The 18,199-nt window shown below is 47.1% G+C and overlaps 2 protein-coding genes across 3 annotated transcripts in view; both read right to left on the minus strand.

Annotated features, from left to right (window-relative positions):
* Positions 1-490: 490 nt before the first annotated feature.
* Positions 491-4,228, minus strand: LOC121846581. The gene is made up of 6 exons (XM_042322708.1): positions 4,092-4,228; positions 3,762-3,931; positions 3,606-3,659; positions 1,263-3,392; positions 1,051-1,125; positions 491-819 (listed from the first exon to the last, which is right to left on the minus strand). Exons 2-6 carry the CDS (start codon positions 3,904-3,906, stop codon positions 491-493), a joined length of 2,733 nt encoding a protein of 910 aa, XP_042178642.1. The 5' UTR covers positions 3,907-3,931; positions 4,092-4,228.
* Positions 4,229-5,535: 1,307 nt separating this feature from the next.
* Positions 5,536-18,199, minus strand: part of LOC112251808 (tetratricopeptide repeat protein 39C-like) — a 29,418-nt gene continuing 16,754 nt past the window's right edge. The window contains exons 11-15 of one of the 2 annotated variants that reach the window (XM_042322143.1): positions 14,561-14,658; positions 7,683-7,787; positions 7,536-7,574; positions 7,295-7,400; positions 5,536-5,591 (exon numbers count right to left, since the gene is read on the minus strand). In XM_042322143.1, the coding sequence (XP_042178077.1) occupies positions 7,296-7,400; positions 7,536-7,574; positions 7,683-7,787; positions 14,561-14,658 (347 nt within the window). In that variant the 3' untranslated portion in view covers positions 5,536-5,591; position 7,295. Of the gene's footprint in view, positions 5,592-5,947; positions 7,401-7,535; positions 7,575-7,682; positions 7,788-14,560; positions 14,659-18,199 lie in introns of those variants that run through there. The other variant, XM_042322144.1, reaches the window with a different exon arrangement.

Consider the following 18,199-nt stretch of genomic DNA (forward strand, 5'->3'; position numbering starts at 1 on the left):
AATAGCCTTAATTTCGCAGAACAAGCAAAGACTGACGAGTTTCAGAAGAAAGTTATTTGTTACTGGCCATTTTGAGCCTGTAATCGAACCCACAAATTCTGATGTTCCAGATACTCAACTAGTCTAAAGAAGACCAGTTTTTTGCTTCTTAAAACAGCACAATAATGTGCAAAGCTGTCATCAAGGCAAAGGGCGGCTACTTTGAAGAATCGCCAACATAAAAAATATTTTGATTTGTTTAACACTTTTTTTGGTTACTACATGATTCCAAATGTGTTATTTCATAGTTTTGATGTCTTCACTTATTATTATACAATGTAGAAAATAGTAAAAATAAAGAAACCCTGGAATGAGTAGGTGTGTCCAAGTTTTTGACTGGTACTGTATATATACAAAACATATATATGGGGGACTGGAATTGATGCAGACAATTACATCTATCCACAATATTAATGCTGATCTAACCCCCCCCAAAAAATATAAATAATTGTCATATACCAGAATAATTCTGCACATGTGGATTTTCACCTGTTAGCATGTTGCTGGTCTCTCTGCAGTGTTCTGCTCTCCCTTGCTGGTGGCCTGCATGGGTCCTCACATTGAAGGTGGATGACACTGCATTCTCAGTTTCACTGCAGGGACCATACATGTGGACAGGAGCAGAGGCAAAGCCCTGGGGCTGCATGGGTGATGGTGTAGGGTAAGAGGCAACATTGTGAGTTGAGCTGTTGATCACTACATAATGTGGAGGGGTCACATCAGGGGCAGCCTGGCAGCAGCGATGGTCTGTGGGTTCGAAGGTAGGGGCCGTAGGCATAACTGGCATGTAGACACCACTCATTGGGCAGAGGGTTTGAAATGAGCTGGCACCACCCATAGATATGTGATAGGTCCTGAAACAGGGCCCAAAGTCCTGGCACATTGGCAAGTTGGCCTGGTCAGGGTTGTAGCCTTGCTCTTGCCCACAGCCAATCACAATCCTAGATCCTCCTGGGAAAGCCACAACTGTTGGCATCCCAGCCATAGTCTCAATGCATCTCCAGCTCCTACCACATGCTTCAGGTGTAACATACTGGCACTCTGGCATGGCCCCAGTAGGCGCTGGGTCACATAGCCTTTGTGAATCTACAGGGATGATAGAGATTTGTTAGGGGGGTCAATGACAATAACTACACAAAGAGGGTGAAGAACTACAATTGGTACATTGGGTAGGTATGAGCATAATATATTGTCCTTTTACAACCAATCGTTATTCAACTTACGCGCTTCTCTGGACCAGCTGGGAATAAACTGATGTTGTTGTGGTTGAACATACATCTGTGGCACTCCCATAATGCTTTGGTAGACCAATGGAATCACATAGGGTGTCCTTCTGTTCTCCTCATTCACATGGAATGCTTCTGCATTCTGACCAGTGCACTGATGCAGGTGGGCAACAATGGCCTGGGGGAGTGGCAATGAAGGGGGTCTTGTTTCCTCCTGAGCCAAGATTGATGGATAAAGCAGAGTGGCTGTTGTTTTTTGTGGAGCTGGTACATATGGGTTTGGTAAAGTGACTGCCCTTGGTCCCGCCATGGGTGGCACAATAGGAGTGCTAAGCAATGGGAGTGCTCCAATTGGTTGAGCAATATAAATAGGCGGGAGCACCAAACTGGGTATATTACCCCCCTGTCCAGCTGAAATTGGAGGGTACACCAAACTAGGAACACTTATTTCTCCTGCTGGTGAAACACTTGGTGGCATGAAGGTGGCTCCAATTGTTACCTGTGGTGTTGGAGGATACACCAAACTGGGGGCACATGTTTCTTGTGCTGAAGTTGGAGGGTACACCAAACTGGGGGCACATGTTTCTTGTGCTGAAGTTGGAGGGTACACCAAGCTGGGGGCACATGTTTCTTGTGCTGAAGTTGGAGGGTACACCAAACTGGGGGCACATGTTTCTTGTGCTGAAGTTGGAGGGTACACCAAACTGGGGGCACATGTTTCTTGTGCTGAAGTTGGAGGGTACACCAAACTGGGGGCACATGTTTCTTGTGCTGAAGTTGGAGGGTACACCAAACTGGGGGCACATGTTTCTTGTGCTGAAGTTGGAGGGTACACCAAACTGGGGGCACATGCTTCTTGTGGAGCTAAAATAGGTTGACACACAGGAATGTTCACCACACTTGTATCCTTTGTCTCCAGTGGTGCTGAGATGGGTGGGCCCATAACATTGACGCCTGTCATCTCATCAGACACCTTGGATAAAACACCAAAGTTCACCCCATTAATTTGATCCAGTATCATCTCATTCATGTAGGGGTTGTACCCGTTCACATCAGGTACTGCAGTGGGGAAACATCCATCCTGAAGTGCTGAGTTGACAGGACCCATAATACCAGGGGCTATTATATCATCTGACACCATGGTTGAAACATCTTCATTCACCCAGTTCATTTGATCCACTATCATTTCATTGATGTATGGGTTGTAGGCATTCGGATCAGGTAATGCTATATTTATGTCCATGTGCTTGTAAACAGAATTATCTCCAGGTGAAAGAGGATTGCAACCAGGTTGGGTTAGGAGATCCCTATTTCCATCACCAGAAAGCTGAGTGTCCTCAGTCAGCGCTAGGGGCTTGACCAATTGGGTGTCTGGCTGATCTTTGACCACCTGCGATGGGGCTGTAGGCGGGGTGAAACATGGTGTGCAGTCAGGCTGGGTGTTACCTGGGGAACCAGTGGCATCATCACCACAAGCTGCTGCTGTTCGGGTGTTCCTCATTGTCTTACTGACTGACGAGACTCTCTGAAACACCATGGTCTTCGGGACCTTGTCTGACTGCACTACAATCATGTACTCACAGGGTACAGAAGGTGCCCTGATCAGAACAGCATTGGATATGTGATAGATCTCACTCAGTGGAACCCTCTCGAGGAAAGCTGACTTGGTTTGCCGGCACCGGTCTGGGGCAGCAGAATTGATATCACAGGTAGCCGTCATGCAGTCATTCTTGGATTTCCTGCGGAAGACGACTAAATCTTCGGCTTGATCTGCTGAGATGGGGTGAGGGGACACATTAGTGGTAACTGCCTGCATTCTTCTCTGGAAGCCAGAGTCATTGAGGTATTGGCTTGGCAGGGAGGTTGCTTCTGCAGCTTCTTTGCAACCTGATAGACCAGGCAACGTTGTGCCAGTGTACAGAATGTTCTGGCCGTGGACCCAGGGCTGCTCAGCATCCTGCTCCTCCACTCCTGGAATACTGGGAAGAGTTTGGAAAATCCTGTCTGGAGGGTAAATTCCAAATGGTTGGACATATTGACCACCAGGAGACACTGCTGTGGCACTTTCATTCTGAACTGCCAGCGGAGCAATCACAGCGCCAATGCCATGACTTGGGAACTTAGGCACTATAAGAGAAAATAAATATAAGGGTCACGGTATTTGATTGACTTTTAATTGTGATTTCTTACAAAGCCAGGAGATTTGTAATAGTCACGTTTATTAATGTCTTGTGCTGTCATGGACTTTCCATTTTTATTACAGTAGGCTACTCTTCAGGTACCTGTTTTGGTACTTGGGTATGGCCTTATCATTATGGGCTATTATCTAGTTAGGCCTACCTTTAGTTGTATTGAATTCTCTCACAAGGTCGTTGATGGCAAGAGTTGGATTTTCTGTGTCCAACATAGCAATGAAACATGTTAGTTCCGTTTTCTCAACATATTTCATGATATTTTGTTTTTAAAAATGCAGTTATTCTCAATAAACATGTGTACCTGTCCTGAAGTGCAAGAGCTCGGCGAAGTAAAATGTAGCAAACTGTGAGATGGATTCTGGCCGTCTTTTCACCACGGACCGACTGAGGCCTTCCAAAAGAGTCATCAAGCCTGGAGGCACTTTGGCGGAATATCTGTAGGACATCTTTCACCTCGTTGAGATAATTCTCCTGAAGGGAAATATTATATAAATTAAATGAATCTAATATATCGGGCTATTACTTTATATAAGGAACACATCAGCTTCTGAGAATATTTCATTTTAATTTATACGTGCAACTATACAAGTTTGTCTGCGTTTGTCTGAAAAGTAGGCCTAGGTTAACTTACTCTGCGAAAAAAACGTCCTCTTTTCTATTCCCGTATTCCAAATGCAAAGAAATATGTTGTCACATGAATTTACCAAGAGGTAACAATGTAATACGTCAGTAAAAAATATAGAAACATACAATTATGCAGTTCGTCATAATAACGGGCATGGCCCGCCCACACGTGGGAATGTCGTCAGAGCTTTAGATCACAATACATGTCATCTGAAGTTGCCGCCACCACCTCCAAATGGTGCCAACTAATTATAGAAAAGGTTCAGTTTTTCATATGGACATAAATTAAGCCACAAGACGGATGTTGTCAGCATAAAAGTGAAACAGCTCATTCGAAATGCAGAATTAATTGACAACACTTTATTGAACAGTATGTAGGGCTCTGACACCACATAGGAACAACTTCCTGTTACAATGTAACCATCTCTATCCACATAATCCTCCACAACCCCACAACAAAGTGGATAGAACACATTTCTAAGAAAGGAATGTCCCCGTTTTTTGGTATACATATAATGACATTTAACTCATTATTTATTACATGTCATTCTAATACACTTTTCTCTTACAGCTGTGAACTTACTTTATACCAGCACTTACTGGTCACACACTCAGTAGTCAAAAGGTATACATCACACCACATCTTACATCCCTTTACACAATCACAGGAAAAGATGGGAGGTCAGTGACTGACTTTAGTGTAGATAAAACAATGTTCAAAAACAACCTTGAACATGAAAAGAAGAGTCCCACTTTAAAGGAAACATAGCATGTTGAAGCCTTCACAAGCCCTTTACCACAAGGCCTATATAGATGTTTCAGAAATCATTCATAATAATATACCAGGCTATATGAAGGGTGGCAAAGAGTTATTCCACATTACAAGCACCAGATGCAAAGACCGTTTATATCCCCCTTCATGTATACTGAACAGAAACAGAAACGCAACATTTAACATGTAGAAAGAGGAGGAAGGGAAGCGCTACTAAGGTACACAATAGTCAATTTTGGTAGACAGAAGGTGCTCTTTGGTAAAAGGGGTAAATTGGTCATCAAAAAGAAAGGAGGACCAAGGCACTCTTCATATAATTAATTAAAATGCCTTTATTAGTATGGCATGTTCATTTAACAATTTAATTTAACATTTAACAATTTCAAAGATTTTACTGAGTAGAAGGAAATCACTCTATTGAAATAAATTCAATAGGCCCTAATCTATGGATTTCACGATTGGGCAGGGGCACAGCCATGGGTGGGCCTGGGAGGGCATAGGCCCACCCACTTGGGAGCCAGGTTCACCCACTGGGAAGCCAGGCCCAGCCATTCAGAATTAGTTTTTTTCCCCACACATTAAGGCTTTATTACAGAGACAAATACTCCTCAGCACCCCCCCATCTCCCTCCTCAGACGATCCCGCACGTGAAGAAGCCGGATGTGGAGGTCCTGGGCTGGCGTGGTTACACAGGGTCTGCGGTTGTGAGGCCGGTTGCATGTACTGCCAAATTCTCTAAAACGACATTGGAGGCGGCTTATGGTAGAGAACTGAACATTAAATTATCTGGCAACAGCTTTGGTGGACATTCCTGCTGTCAGCATGCCAATTGCACACTCTTTCAAAATTTGAGACATCTGTGGCATTGTGTTGTGTGACAAAGCTGCACATTTTAGAGTGGCCTTTTATTGTACCCAGCACAAGGTCACCTGTGTAATGATCATGCTGTTTAATCAGCTTCTTGATATGTAACACCTGTCAGGTGGATGGATGGATGGTTTATCTTGGCAAAAGGGAAATGCTCACTAACAGGGATGTAAACAAATTTGTTCACAACATTTGAGAGAAAAGCTTTTTGTGCATATGGAACATTTCTGGGATCTTTTATTTCAGCTCATGAAAAATGGGACCAACACTTTACATATTGCGTTTATAATTTTGTTCAGTATAGTATGAATTAAAGAGTTTATATCACCCTTCATGTAGTATGAAGTAAAGACAGTTTATATCACCTCTCATATAGTATGAATTTGCTAATAAATTATTTGTGCTGTGTAGTGCTTGTGCTAAGCCTTTATAATTTGTTTATTTGTAAAGTGGGACTTGAAATAGCTAATGAAACTTCCAGTGTAAAATGAGCAGACTTTTTGCTTTTTATTGCTTTGCCTTTTATTGCACCTCAGAGTGATTATAAAAAGAGTGATACAATACCCTGCACTTTCAATTTAGTTTTAGACTGTCTTGAATGGTTCACTCGTCATCAGTGTGGCCTGATGATAGAAAAGCCTGATCACACTAAAATGACAGAATATCAAACTTGAATGTCCAATTTGAATAACTTAAATCCTATCGTGGTTATTACAATGCCTGTAGTTAATAGGACCTTGTTGCATTTTGTTTAAAAACCAGAGTAAATATGAATATAAATGTGTTCTGTGTCCTGATAAGGGTGTTGTCATCCAAAGTATCTCATGGAAAAAAAACATTATAATTTATAGTACACAGCTGTAGAAAAGAAGCGTTCAGGTCCCTGGGTTACTAATACCCCTGCAATCGTATGCATAGTGTGCAGATCAATGCCCACTGCTTAGAAACTAAAATAAATCATGTTAATCTATAACATTGTTTGGACTAAAATTGTGCTAAAATGTCACAATACATTTGGCTGTGCATATTACTTGTAAGCTATAATGTGAATGTCAGAAAAACTCCAGAATGAACCGTTTTTACTGCTTAAAATGGTATGCGTTCCATGGCACGCTACGTGATACAATACCACAAGGTAGCAGGCCACTAAGTTCTTATTCAATCATTTTTAGGGTTGTTGTCACTGACTTCACTATAACACTTTCTCATTGCAGAAAAATTATCTATTGATGAAAATGTTTGTTGACAATGTTTCCTACTGTTAACTGTACTATTACTACCTATGGTCAAGAAAACCTGAAATGGGAATAAGGTGTGCCTCTTCAAGAAGTTACTTGTATCCTATGGTCCACAGAATGGAAGGAGGGGTTGCAAGGCTAAAACCCCCCAAATACACTAGATTGGTATTGACTATGAAATTGTTGGTTTATTGTACTTGGATGTGTGTATAAGAAAATAAAAATGTGTCTGATGAGACTGACATACTGTGGTTTTGAATGGCTTTCAATGTATAGTAAAAGCCATGCTTCCCGTATCATCAAATGCACAGCTGGAGGCTGAGTTATCATTACATCAGTGGTCGGCGGGTCTTTGAGGTACCACTTCCTTCAGCGAGGCCATGGCTGAGTGGATGCGCACATGAAGTCTGTTCTCAAAGTCATAGCCTGCATAATCCTCCTGAAGCAGAGCAAAGAATACAATGATGAGCTCACAATTAGAATGGACTGTGTTAAGACAAAGGCTGTTTGTACCAGTAATTTCAAACAGGAAATCGCTAACTATTCATATTTTTATATAATCTGATAACTGTACCTTTGACTGAAGCAGAAAAGCTCTCCCTTTTCCCACCGTCTGGAAAGAAACACAATGCAAAAAAAAATCTCATTTGTTAAATTCCTTCATTAAATGTTGAACACAAACACACACATGCACATATTGTCTGAGTTGAGATATCCTCACCTCTGGCTTGGCAAGCAAGACACATCCAAGCTCATAGCAGGAGTATGGCTGCACATAAGAGTTGGTCTGTCGACCAAACTCATCTCTGGCTGCCAGCTGGAACGACTAGATGTGAGGAGAAAGACCACAGGAAAATCTAATGATATACAGGGCATTCAGAAAGTATTTAGACCCCTTGGCTTTTTCCAAATTGTTACATTACAGCCTTATTATAAAATGTATTAAATCGTTTTTTATCCCTCATCAATCTATACACAATACAACATAATGACAAAGAAAAAACAAGTTTTTGCAAATGTATTAAAAATGAAAACCTGAAATATCACATTTACTATTCAGACCCTTTACTCAGTACTTTGTTGAAGCTTTGGCAGCAATTACAGCCTTGAGTCTTCTTGGGTATGACACTACAAGCTTGGCACACCTGTATTTGAGAAATTTATCCCATTCTCTGCAGATATTCTCAAGCTCTGTCAGGTTGGATGGGGAGCGTCATTTTCACGGCTCTCTAGAGATGTTTGATAAGGGTTCAAGTCCAGGCTCTGGCTGGGCCACTCAAGGACATTTAGAGACTTCTACCGAAGCCACTCCTGGAGCAGGTTTTCATCAATGATCTCTCTGTACTTTTCTCCGTTCATCTTTCCCTTGATCCTGACTAATCTCCCAGTCCCTGCCACTGAAAAACATCCCACAGCATGATGCTGCCACCACCATTCTTCACCATAGGGATGGTGCCAGGTTTCCTCCAGAAGTGACGCTTGTCATTGACGCCAAAGTGTTCAATCTTCGTTGCATCAGACCAGAGAATATTGTTTCTCATGGTCTGAATGTCACGACTTCTACCGAAGGTAACTCCTCTCCCTGTTCGGGCGGCGCTCGGCGTCGCCGGTCTACTAGCCGCTACCGATCCCTTTTTCTTTTTCTGGTTGTTTTGTCTGTGTTCCTTTTCACACCTGGTTTCAGTTGCTTTGATTTCTGTGGGTATATAGGGCACCTGTTACCTGTCGTAATTCGTGCAGGATTAGACTTGTGTGCATTGCGCTCGATCGTATTTGATGTTTGTTGTTTTTTCGCTATTACGCACGTGTATGTAAAGTGTCGGAACTGTGTTTGTTCCTCCGTGCGTTTGCACGAGTTTCTGATTATTCGAGAGCGTAGTTTTGGGGTTTTGGTCTGTGCCGTTTTTGTATTGCTGGACTATATTATTAAACACGCTTCTCAGACATCCCTGCTCTCTCCTGCGCCTGACTCCTACACCTCTCACCAAGACGCATGTTATCACAGAATCCTGCACCAATATAATTATGGAGTCAGCAGGAGCGGACGCACTCCCAGGGTCCGTGGAGGAGCGAGTTCAACACCACACGGCAGTGTTACACCGACTGGGGACCGCCATGGATCAGGTGATGGCGACGATGGAGAGATGGGAGAGAGGTGGCCTTCCCACACCGTTATCAGCCACACCACAACCAGTACCACTGCCCTCTCCTTCATTGCCTGAGCACAGTGGGATTCGACTCGCCCTCCCGAGGGAGTTTGATGGGACGGCGGCCGGGTGCCAGGGCTTCTTACTCCAGATGGACCTATACCTGGCGACCGTTCGTCCGGCTCCTTCGGGGGGTGAGAGCGTGAACGCCCTCGTCTCCTGCCTCGCAGGTAAAGCCCTGGAGTGGGCCAACGCGGTATGGAACGATCCTGACTCGGCGAGGGACCACTACCCAGAGTTCACCCGCCGCTTTCGGGCCGTGTTCGATCACCCACCTGAGGGTCGAGCGGCGGGTGAACGGCTGTTCCATCTGAGGCAGGAGAGGAGGAGTGCTCAGGACTTTGCTCTAGAGTTCCGGACCTTGGCCGCTGGCGCGGGATGGAACGACAGGGCCTTGATCGATCACTATAGGTGTAGTTTACGTGAGGACGTCCGTAGGGAGCTGGCCTGTAGAGACACCACCCTGTCCTTGGACCAATTGATTGACATGTCCATTCGGTTGGACAACTTGCTGGCGACCCGCGGACGTCCAGACCGGGCTCTGTCAGTTCCATCTCCCAGCTCCACCACTCCAACACCCATGGAGCTGGGAGGTGCTTCAGCGAGGGCGACCGGAGGAGGGGGCCTTTCCTGTGCCAGCTGTGGTCGCAGAGGGCACACTGCTGACCGGTGCTGGGGGGGTCCCCCCGGGAGTCGAGACGCCAGGCCGAGCACTGCCCGGACACCTCAGGTGAGTCGGCACCAGGCTCACCCAGAGCCCCCTGTTGGTCACATGTATGTATGGATTGTTTTTCCTGAATTTTCCCCTCTGTCCCGGCATAAGGCGCTAGTAGATTCAGGCGCGGCGGGGAATTTTATTGACCGCGGTTTAGCGTACAGGTTAGGGATTCCCCTTATTCAGCTGGACAAACCCTTCCCAGTGCACGCCTTAGATAGCCGACCATTAGGGTCAGGGCTAGTCAGGGAGGCCACGGCTCCACTGGGTATGGTTACGCAGGAGGGTCATGAGGAGAGAATTAGTCTCTTCCTCATTGATTCTCCTGCGTTTCCGGTGGTGTTGGGGATCCCCTGGTTGGCCCGTCACAACCCCAGGATTTCGTGGCAACAGAGGGCTCTACAGGGGTGGTCGGAGGAGTGCTCAGGCAGGTGTGTAGGAGTTTCCATCGGTGCTACAATGGTGGAGAGTCCAGACCAAGTCTCCACCGTGCACATTCCCTCAGAATATGCCGATTTGGCTATCGCCTTCTGTAAAAAGAAGGCGACCCAATTACCACCTCATCGACGAGGGGATTGTGCGATAAATCTCCTGGTAGGCGCTGCACTTCCCAGGAGTCACGTGTATCCCCTGTCACAGGAGGAGACGGTGGCTATGGAGACATACATATCAGAATCTCTGGGGCAGGGGTTCATTCGGCCCTCCATCTCACCTGCCTCCTTGAGTTTCTATTTTGTGAAGAAGAAGGAGGGTGGTCTGCGTCCGTGCATTGACTATAGAGGTCTAAATTCCATCACGGTGGGGTATAGTTACCCGCTACCTCTCATTGCCACAGCGATTGAGTCATTTCACGGAGCACAGTTTTTCACAAAACTGGATCTCAGGAGTGCATATAACTTGGTGCGTATCCGGAAGGGAGATGAGTGGAAGACGGCGTTTAGTACCACATCCGGCCATTATGAGTACCTCGTCATGCCGTACGGGTTGAAGAATGCTCCAGCAGTCTTCCAATCTTTTGTGGATGAGATTCTCAGGGACCTGCACGGTCAGGGTGTGGTGGTTTACATCGATGATATTCTGGTCTATTCCGCTACACGGGCCACGCATGTGTCTCTGGTGCGCAGGGTACTTGAGCGACTGTTGGAGCATGACCTGTACGTCAAGGCTGAGAAATGCTCGTTCTTCCAACAGGCCGTCTCCTTCCTTGGATATCGCATTTCCACATCGGGGTTGGTGATGGAGGATGACCGCATTGCAGCCGTGCGTAATTGGCCGACTCCAACCATGGTAAAGGAGGTGCAGCGGTTCTTAGGGTTTGCCAACTACTACCGGAGGTTTATCCGGGGTTTTGGGCAGGTGGCTGCGCCCATTACGTCACTGCTGAAGGGGAGGCCGACGCGTCTGGGATGGTCGGCTGAGGCGGACAGGGCTTTTGGTCGCCTGAAGGCTCTTTTTACCTCGGCTCCCGTGCTGGCGCATCCGGACCCCTCTTTGGCATTTATAGTGGAGGTGGACGCATCCGAGGCTGGGGTTGGAGCCGTACTCTCCCAGCGCTCGGGTGTGCCACCGAAGCGAAAATATGACGTGGGGGATCGGGAGCTGCTAGCTGTTGTCAGAGCCCTGAAGGTGTGGAGACATTGGCTTGAGGGGGCCCAACACCCTTTCCTCATCTGGACTGACCACCGTAATCTAGAGTACATTCGGGCAGCGAGGAGACTGAACCCTCGTCAGGCAAGGTGGGCCATGTTTTTCACCCGATTTAGGTGTACCATCTCCTATAGACCAGGCTCCCAGAACACTAAGGCAGACGCACTGTCCCGACTATATGATACGGAGGAGCGGGCCATTGATCCTGCGCCCATCCTCCCGGCTTCTTGTCTAGTGGCACCTGTGAGGTGGGAGGTGGACGCAGACATTGAGCGAGCATCGGGTGTTGAGCCCACTCCACCACAGTGTCCAGAGGGACGGGTGTATGTTCCGCTGGTGGTTAGAGACAGGTTAATTTGGTGGGCTCACACATCCCCCTCCTCTGGTCACCCGGGGATCGGGAGGACAGTGCGATGTCTTAGTGGGAAGTACTGGTGGCCCACTTTAGCCAAGGATGTGAGGGTTTATGTGTCCTCCTGCTCAGTGTGCGCTCAGTGCAAGGCTCCTAGGCACCTGCCCAGAGGGAAGTTACAACCCCTTCCCGTTCCACAGCGGCCTTGGTCACACCTGTCGGTTGACTTCTTGACCGATCTGCCACCGTCACAGGGCAACACCACGATCCTGGTCATTGTGGATCGGTTTTCTAAGTCCTGTCGTCTCCTCCCTTTGCCCGGTCTCCCTACGGCCCTACAGACGGCGGAGGCCCTGTTTACTCACGTCTTCCGGCACTACGGGGTGCCTGAGGATATTGTTTCTGATCGGGGTCCCCAGTTCACGTCCAGGGTGTGGAAGGCGTTCATGGAACGTTTGGGGGTCTCGGTCAGCCTGACCTCTGGGTTTCACCCCGAGAGTAATGGGCAGGTGGAAAGAGTGAACCAGGATGTGGGTAGGTTTCTGCGGTCGTATTGCCAGGACCGGCCAGGGGAGTGGGCGAAGTACATCCCCTGGGCGGAGATGGCCCAGAACTCACTCCCCCACTCCTCTACGAACCTGTCGCCCTTCCAATGTGTGTTGGGCTATCAGCCGGTCCTGGTACCATGGCATCAGAGCCAGACCGAGGCTCCTGCGGTGGACGATTGGGTGAAACGCTCAAGGGAAACCTGGGAGGCCGCCCACGGGTACCTTAAACGGGCCGAAGGGCGGCAGAAGGCCAGTGCCGACCGCCACCGCAGCGAGGCCCCAGTGTACACACCGGGGGACCGGGTCTGGCTCTCGACCCGAAACCTGCCCCTCCACCTGCCCTGCCGGAAGCTGGGTCCGCGGTTTGTGGGGCCATTCAAAGTCCTGAGGAGAATAAACGAGGTGTGTTATAGGTTACAGCTCCCCCCGTATTACCATATTAACCCCTCGTTTCATGTGTCTCTCCTCAGGCCGGTGGTGGCTGGTCCGCTTCAAGAAGATGAGGTGCGGGAGGTCCCTCCGCCCCCCCCTGGACATCGGGGGGGCGCCGGCGTATGCAGTTCGGTCCATACTGGACTCGAGGCGTCGGGTGGGGGGTCTTCAGTACCTCGTGGACTGGGAGGGGTACGGTCCGGAGGAGAGATGCTGGGTGCCGGTGGAGGACGTACTGGATCCACCTATGCTAAGGGAGTTTCACCGCCTCCATCCGGATCGCCCTGCGCCTCGTCCTCCGGGTCGTCCTCGAGGCCGGCGTCGTCGCGCTGCGGGAGCCGCGCGTCAGGGGGGGGTACTGTCACGACTTCTACCGAAGGTAACTCCTCTCCCTGTTCGGGCGGCGCTCGGCGCTCGGCATCGCCGGTCTACTAGCCGCTACCGATCCCTTTTTCTTTTTCTGGTTGTTTTGTCTGTGTTCCTTTTCACACCTGGTTTCAGTTGCTTTGATTTCTGTGGGTATATAGGGCACCTGTTACCTGCCGTAATTCGTGCAGGATTAGACTTGTGTGCATTGCGCTCGATCGTATTTGATGTTTGTTGTTTTTTCGCTATTACGCACGTGCATGTAAAGTGTCGGAACTGTGTTTGTTCCTCCGTGCGTTTGCACGAGTTTCTGATTATTCGAGAGCGTAGTTTTGGGGTTTTGGTCTGTGCCGTTTTTGTATTGCTGGACTATATTATTAAACACACTTCTCAGACATCCCTGCTCTCTCCTGCGCCTGACTCCTACACCTCTCACCAAGACGCATGTTATCACACTGAGAGTCTTTAGGTGCCATTTTGGCAAACTCCAAGCGGGCTGTCATGTGCCTTTTACTGAGAAGTGGCTTCTGTCTGGCCACTCTACCATAAAGGCCTGATTAGTGGAGTGCTGCAGAGATGGTTGTCATTCGGGAAGGTTCTCCCATCTCCACAGAGGAACTCTGGAGTTCTGTCAGAGTGACGATCAGGCCCTGATCAAAGCCCTTCGTCCCCGATTGCTCAGTTTGGCCGAGGCGGCAACCAAGAGTATTGGTGGTTCTAAACATCTTATATTTAACAATGATGGAGGCACTGTGTTCTTGGGGACCTTCAATGTTGTGCCTCAACACAATCCTGTCTCGGAGCTCTACGGACAGTTTCTTCAACCTTATGGCTTGGTTTTTGCTCTGACATGAACTGTTAACTGTGGGACCTTATATAGACAGGTGTGCCTTTCCAAATCATATCCAATCAATTGAATTTACCACAAGTGGACTCCAATCAAGTTGTAGAAACATCTCAAGGATGATCAATGGAAACAGGATGCACCCGAGCTCAATTTTGAGTCTCATAGCAAAGGGTCTGAATACTTATATAAATAAGGCATTACTGTGTTTTATTTTTTAGATATTTTCAACAATTTATAAACACCTGTTTTCGCTTTGTCATTGTATGTAGATTGATGAGGATTTTTTTATTTAATCCATTTTAGAATAAGGCTGTAACGTAACAAAATGTGGAAAAAGTCAAGGGGTCTGAATACTTTATGATTCACTGTAATTCAGCACAAATACCTAGATAATGAATAACTAATAAGTGCGTAATTGTTTGTACTGGCATATGATAATATAATGATAGTACAATAATGTGCTTAGGTACAAATGATCTAATTACCTGGATAGCATCTTTATTATTTCCATGGCATTTGTGAATGGAACCAAGAAGGAGGTTTTTCAGACCCCTGCACGATGCGTCATCCACACTCTGTAACACTAAAATGAGAGGGAACGATGTCTTAAACAGAAATTGTACAATACTTTACAATCTGTTAGTACAGTGGTTAGCACCCCACTGTGTCATAGGAAACTCCTTAACTAAGAGATTCAGGCCTCCTGAGTGGTGCTGTGGTCTAAGGCACTGCATCGCAGTGCTAGGTGTGCCACTAGAGTTTCTGGGTTTGAGTCCAGGCTCTGTCGCGACCGGGAGACCCATGGGGCGGCGCACAATTGGTCCAGTGTCATCCGGGTTAGGGGAGGGTTAGGCCGGCAGGGATGTCCATGTCCCATCGCATACTGGTGGGCCGGGCGCAGTGCACGCTGACACGGTCGCCAGGTGTGCGGTGTTTCCTCCGACACATTGGTGCGGCTGGCTTCTGGGTTAAGTGGGCATTGTGTCAAGAAGCAGTGCGGTGCGGCTTGGTTGGTTGGCTTGTGTTGCGGAGGACGCACGGCTCTCGACCTTCACCTCTCCCGAGTCCGTACGGAAGTTGCAGAGATGAGACAAGACTAACTTTATTTTATTTATTTTATTTTACCTTTATTTAACCAGGTAGGCAAGTTGAGAACAAGTTCTCATTTACAATTGCGACCTGGCCAAGATAAAGCAAAGCAGTTCGACAGATACAACGACACAGAGTTACACATGGAGTAAAACAAACATACAGTCAATAATACAGTATAAACAAGTCTATATACAATGTGAGCAAATGAGGTGAGAAGGGAAGTAAAGGCAAAAAAGGCCATGGTGGCAAAGTAAATACAATATAGCAAGTAAAACACTGGAATGGTAGTTTTGAAATGGAAGAATGTGCAAAGTAGAAAAAAAAATAATGGGGTGCAAAGGAGCAAAATAAATAAATAAATAAAAATTAAATACAGTTGGGAAAGAGGTAGTTGTTTGGGCTAAATTATAGGTGGGCTATGTACAGGAGCAGTAATCTGTGAGCTGCTCTGACAGTTGGTGCTCAAAGCTAGTGAGGGAGATAAGTGTTTCCAGTTTCAGAGATTTTTGTAGTTCGTTCCAGTCATTGGCAGCAGAGAACTGGAAGGAGAGGCGGCCAAAGAAAGAATTGGTTTTGGGGGTGACTAGAGAGATATACCTGCTGGAGCGTGTGCTACAGGTGGGAGATGCTATGGTGACCAGCGAGCTGAGATAAGGGGGGACTTTACCTAGCAGGGTCTTGTAGATGACATGGAGCCAGTGGGTTTGGCGACGAGTATGAAGCGAGGGCCAGCCAAAGAGAGCGTACAGATCGCAAAGGTGGGCAGTATATGGGGCTTTGGTGACAAAACGGATTGCACTGTGATAGACTGCATCCAATTTGTTGAGTAGGGTATTGGAGGCTATTTTGTAAATGACATCGCCAAAGTCGAGGATTGGTAGGATGGTCAGTTTTACAAGGGTATGTTTGGCAGCATGAGTAAAGGATGCTTTGTTGCGAAATAGGAAGCCAATTCTAGATTTAACTTTGGATTGGAGATGTTTGATATGGGTCTGGAAGGAGAGTTTACAGTCTAACCAGACACCTAAGTATTTGTAGTTGTCCACGTATTCTAAGTCAGAGCCGTCCAGAGTAGTGATGTTGGACAGGCGGGTAGGAGCAGGTAGCGATCGGTTGAAGAGCATGCATTTAGTTTTACTTGTATTTAAGAGCAATTGGAGGCCACGGAAGGAGAGTTGTATGGCATTGAAGCTTGCCTGGAGGGTTGTTAACACAGTGTCCAAAGAAGGGCCGGAAGTATACAGAATGGTGTCGTCTGCGTAGAGGTGGATCAGAGACTCACCAGCAGCAAGAGCGACCTCATTGATGTATACAGAGAAGAGATTCGGTCCAAGAATTGAACCCTGTGGCACCCCCATAGAGACTGCCAGAGGTCCGGACAGCAGACCCTCCGATTTGACACACTGAACTCTATCAGAGAAGTAGTTGGTGAACCAGGCGAGGCAATCATTTGAGAAACCAAGGCTGTCGAGTCTGCCGATGAGGATGTGGTGATTGACAGAGTCGAAAGCCTTGGCCAGATCAATGAATACGGCTGCACAGTAATGTTTCTTATCGATGGTGGTTAAGATATCGTTTAGGACCTTGAGCGTGGCTGAGGTGCACCCATGACCAGCTCTGAAACCAGATTGCATAGCAGAGAAGGTATGGTGAGATTCGAAATGGTCGGTAATCTGTTTGTTGACTTGGCTTTCGAAGACCTTAGAAAGGCACGGTAGGATAGATATAGGTCTGTAGCAGTTTGGGTCAAGAGTGTCCCCCTTTGAAGAGGGGGATGACTGCAGCTGCTTTCCAATCTTTGGGAATCTCAGACGACACGAAAGAGAGGTTGAACAGGCTAGTAATAGGGGTGGCAACAATTTTGGCAGATAATTTTAGAAAGAAAGGGTCCAGATTGTCTAGCCCGGCTGATTTGTAGGGGTCCAGATTTTGCAGCTCTTTCAGAACATCAGCTGAATGGATTTGGGAGAAGGAGAAATGGGGAAGGCTTGGGCGAGTTGCTGTTGGGGGTGCAGTGCTGTTGACCGGGGTAGGAGTAGCCAGGTGGAAAGCATGGCCAGCCGTAGAAAAATGCTTATTGAAATTCTCAATTATGGTGGATTTATCAGTGGTGACAGTGTTTCCTATCTTCAGTGCAGTGGGCAGCTGGGAGGAGGTGTTCTTATTCTCCATGGACTTTACAGTGTCCCAGAACTTTTTGAGTTAGTGTTGCAGGAAGCAAATTTCTGCTTGAAAAAGCTAGCCTTGGCTTTTCTAACTGCCTGTGTATAATGGTTTCTAGCTTCCCTGAACAGCTGCATATCACGGGGGCTGTTCGATACTAATGCAGAACGCCATAGGATGTTTTTGTGTTGGTTAAGGGCAGTCAGGTCTGGGGAGAACCAAGGGCTATATCTGTTCCTGGTTCTAAATTTCTTGAATGGGGCATGTTTATTTAAGATGGTTAGGAAGGCATTTTTTTTAAATATCCAGGCATCCACTACTGACGGGATGAGATCAATATCCTTCCAGGATACCCCGGCCAGGTCGATTAGAAAGGCCTGCTCGCAGAAGTGTTTCAGGGAGCGTTTTACAGTGATGAGTGGAGGTCGTTTGACCGCTGACCCATTACAGATGCAGGCAATGAGGCAGTGATCGCTGAGATCTTGGTTGAAGACAGCAGAGGTGTATTTAGAGGGGAAGTTGGTTAGGATGATATCTATGAGGGTGCCCATGTTTAAGGCTTTGGGGAGGTACCTGGTAGGTTCATTGATAATTTGTATGAGATTGAGGGCATCAAGTTTAGATTGTAGGATGGCTGGGGTGTTAAGCATGTTCCAGTTTAGGTCGCCTAGCAGCACGAACTCTGAAGATAGATGGGGGGCAATCAGTTCACATATGGTGTCCAGAGCACAGCTGGGGGCAGAGGGTGGTCTATAGCAGGCGGCAACGGTGAGAGACTTGTTTTTAGAGAGGTGGATTTTTAAAAGTAGAAGTTCAAATTGTTTGGGTACAGACCTGGATAGTAGGACAGAACTCTGCAGGCTATCTTT

Source organism: Oncorhynchus tshawytscha, linkage group LG05 (genome assembly GCF_018296145.1).
Source record: "Oncorhynchus tshawytscha isolate Ot180627B linkage group LG05, Otsh_v2.0, whole genome shotgun sequence".
NCBI classification, from domain to species: domain Eukaryota; kingdom Metazoa; phylum Chordata; class Actinopteri; order Salmoniformes; family Salmonidae; genus Oncorhynchus; species Oncorhynchus tshawytscha.

Excerpts from the sequence above, each read along its gene's own strand:
- LOC121846581 (XM_042322708.1), bottom strand. The coding sequence starts at position 3,906 with ATGTCCTACAGATATTCCGCCAAAGTGCCTCCAGGCTTGATGACTCTT. Across the intron at positions 3,393-3,605 it reads AGAATTCAATACAACTAAAG|TGCCTAAGTTCCCAAGTCAT; the intron begins GTAGGCCTAACT and ends TTTCTCTTATAG. Across the intron at positions 1,126-1,262 it reads CAGCTGGTCCAGAGAAGCGC|ATTCACAAAGGCTATGTGAC; the intron begins GTAAGTTGAATA and ends TCATCCCTGTAG.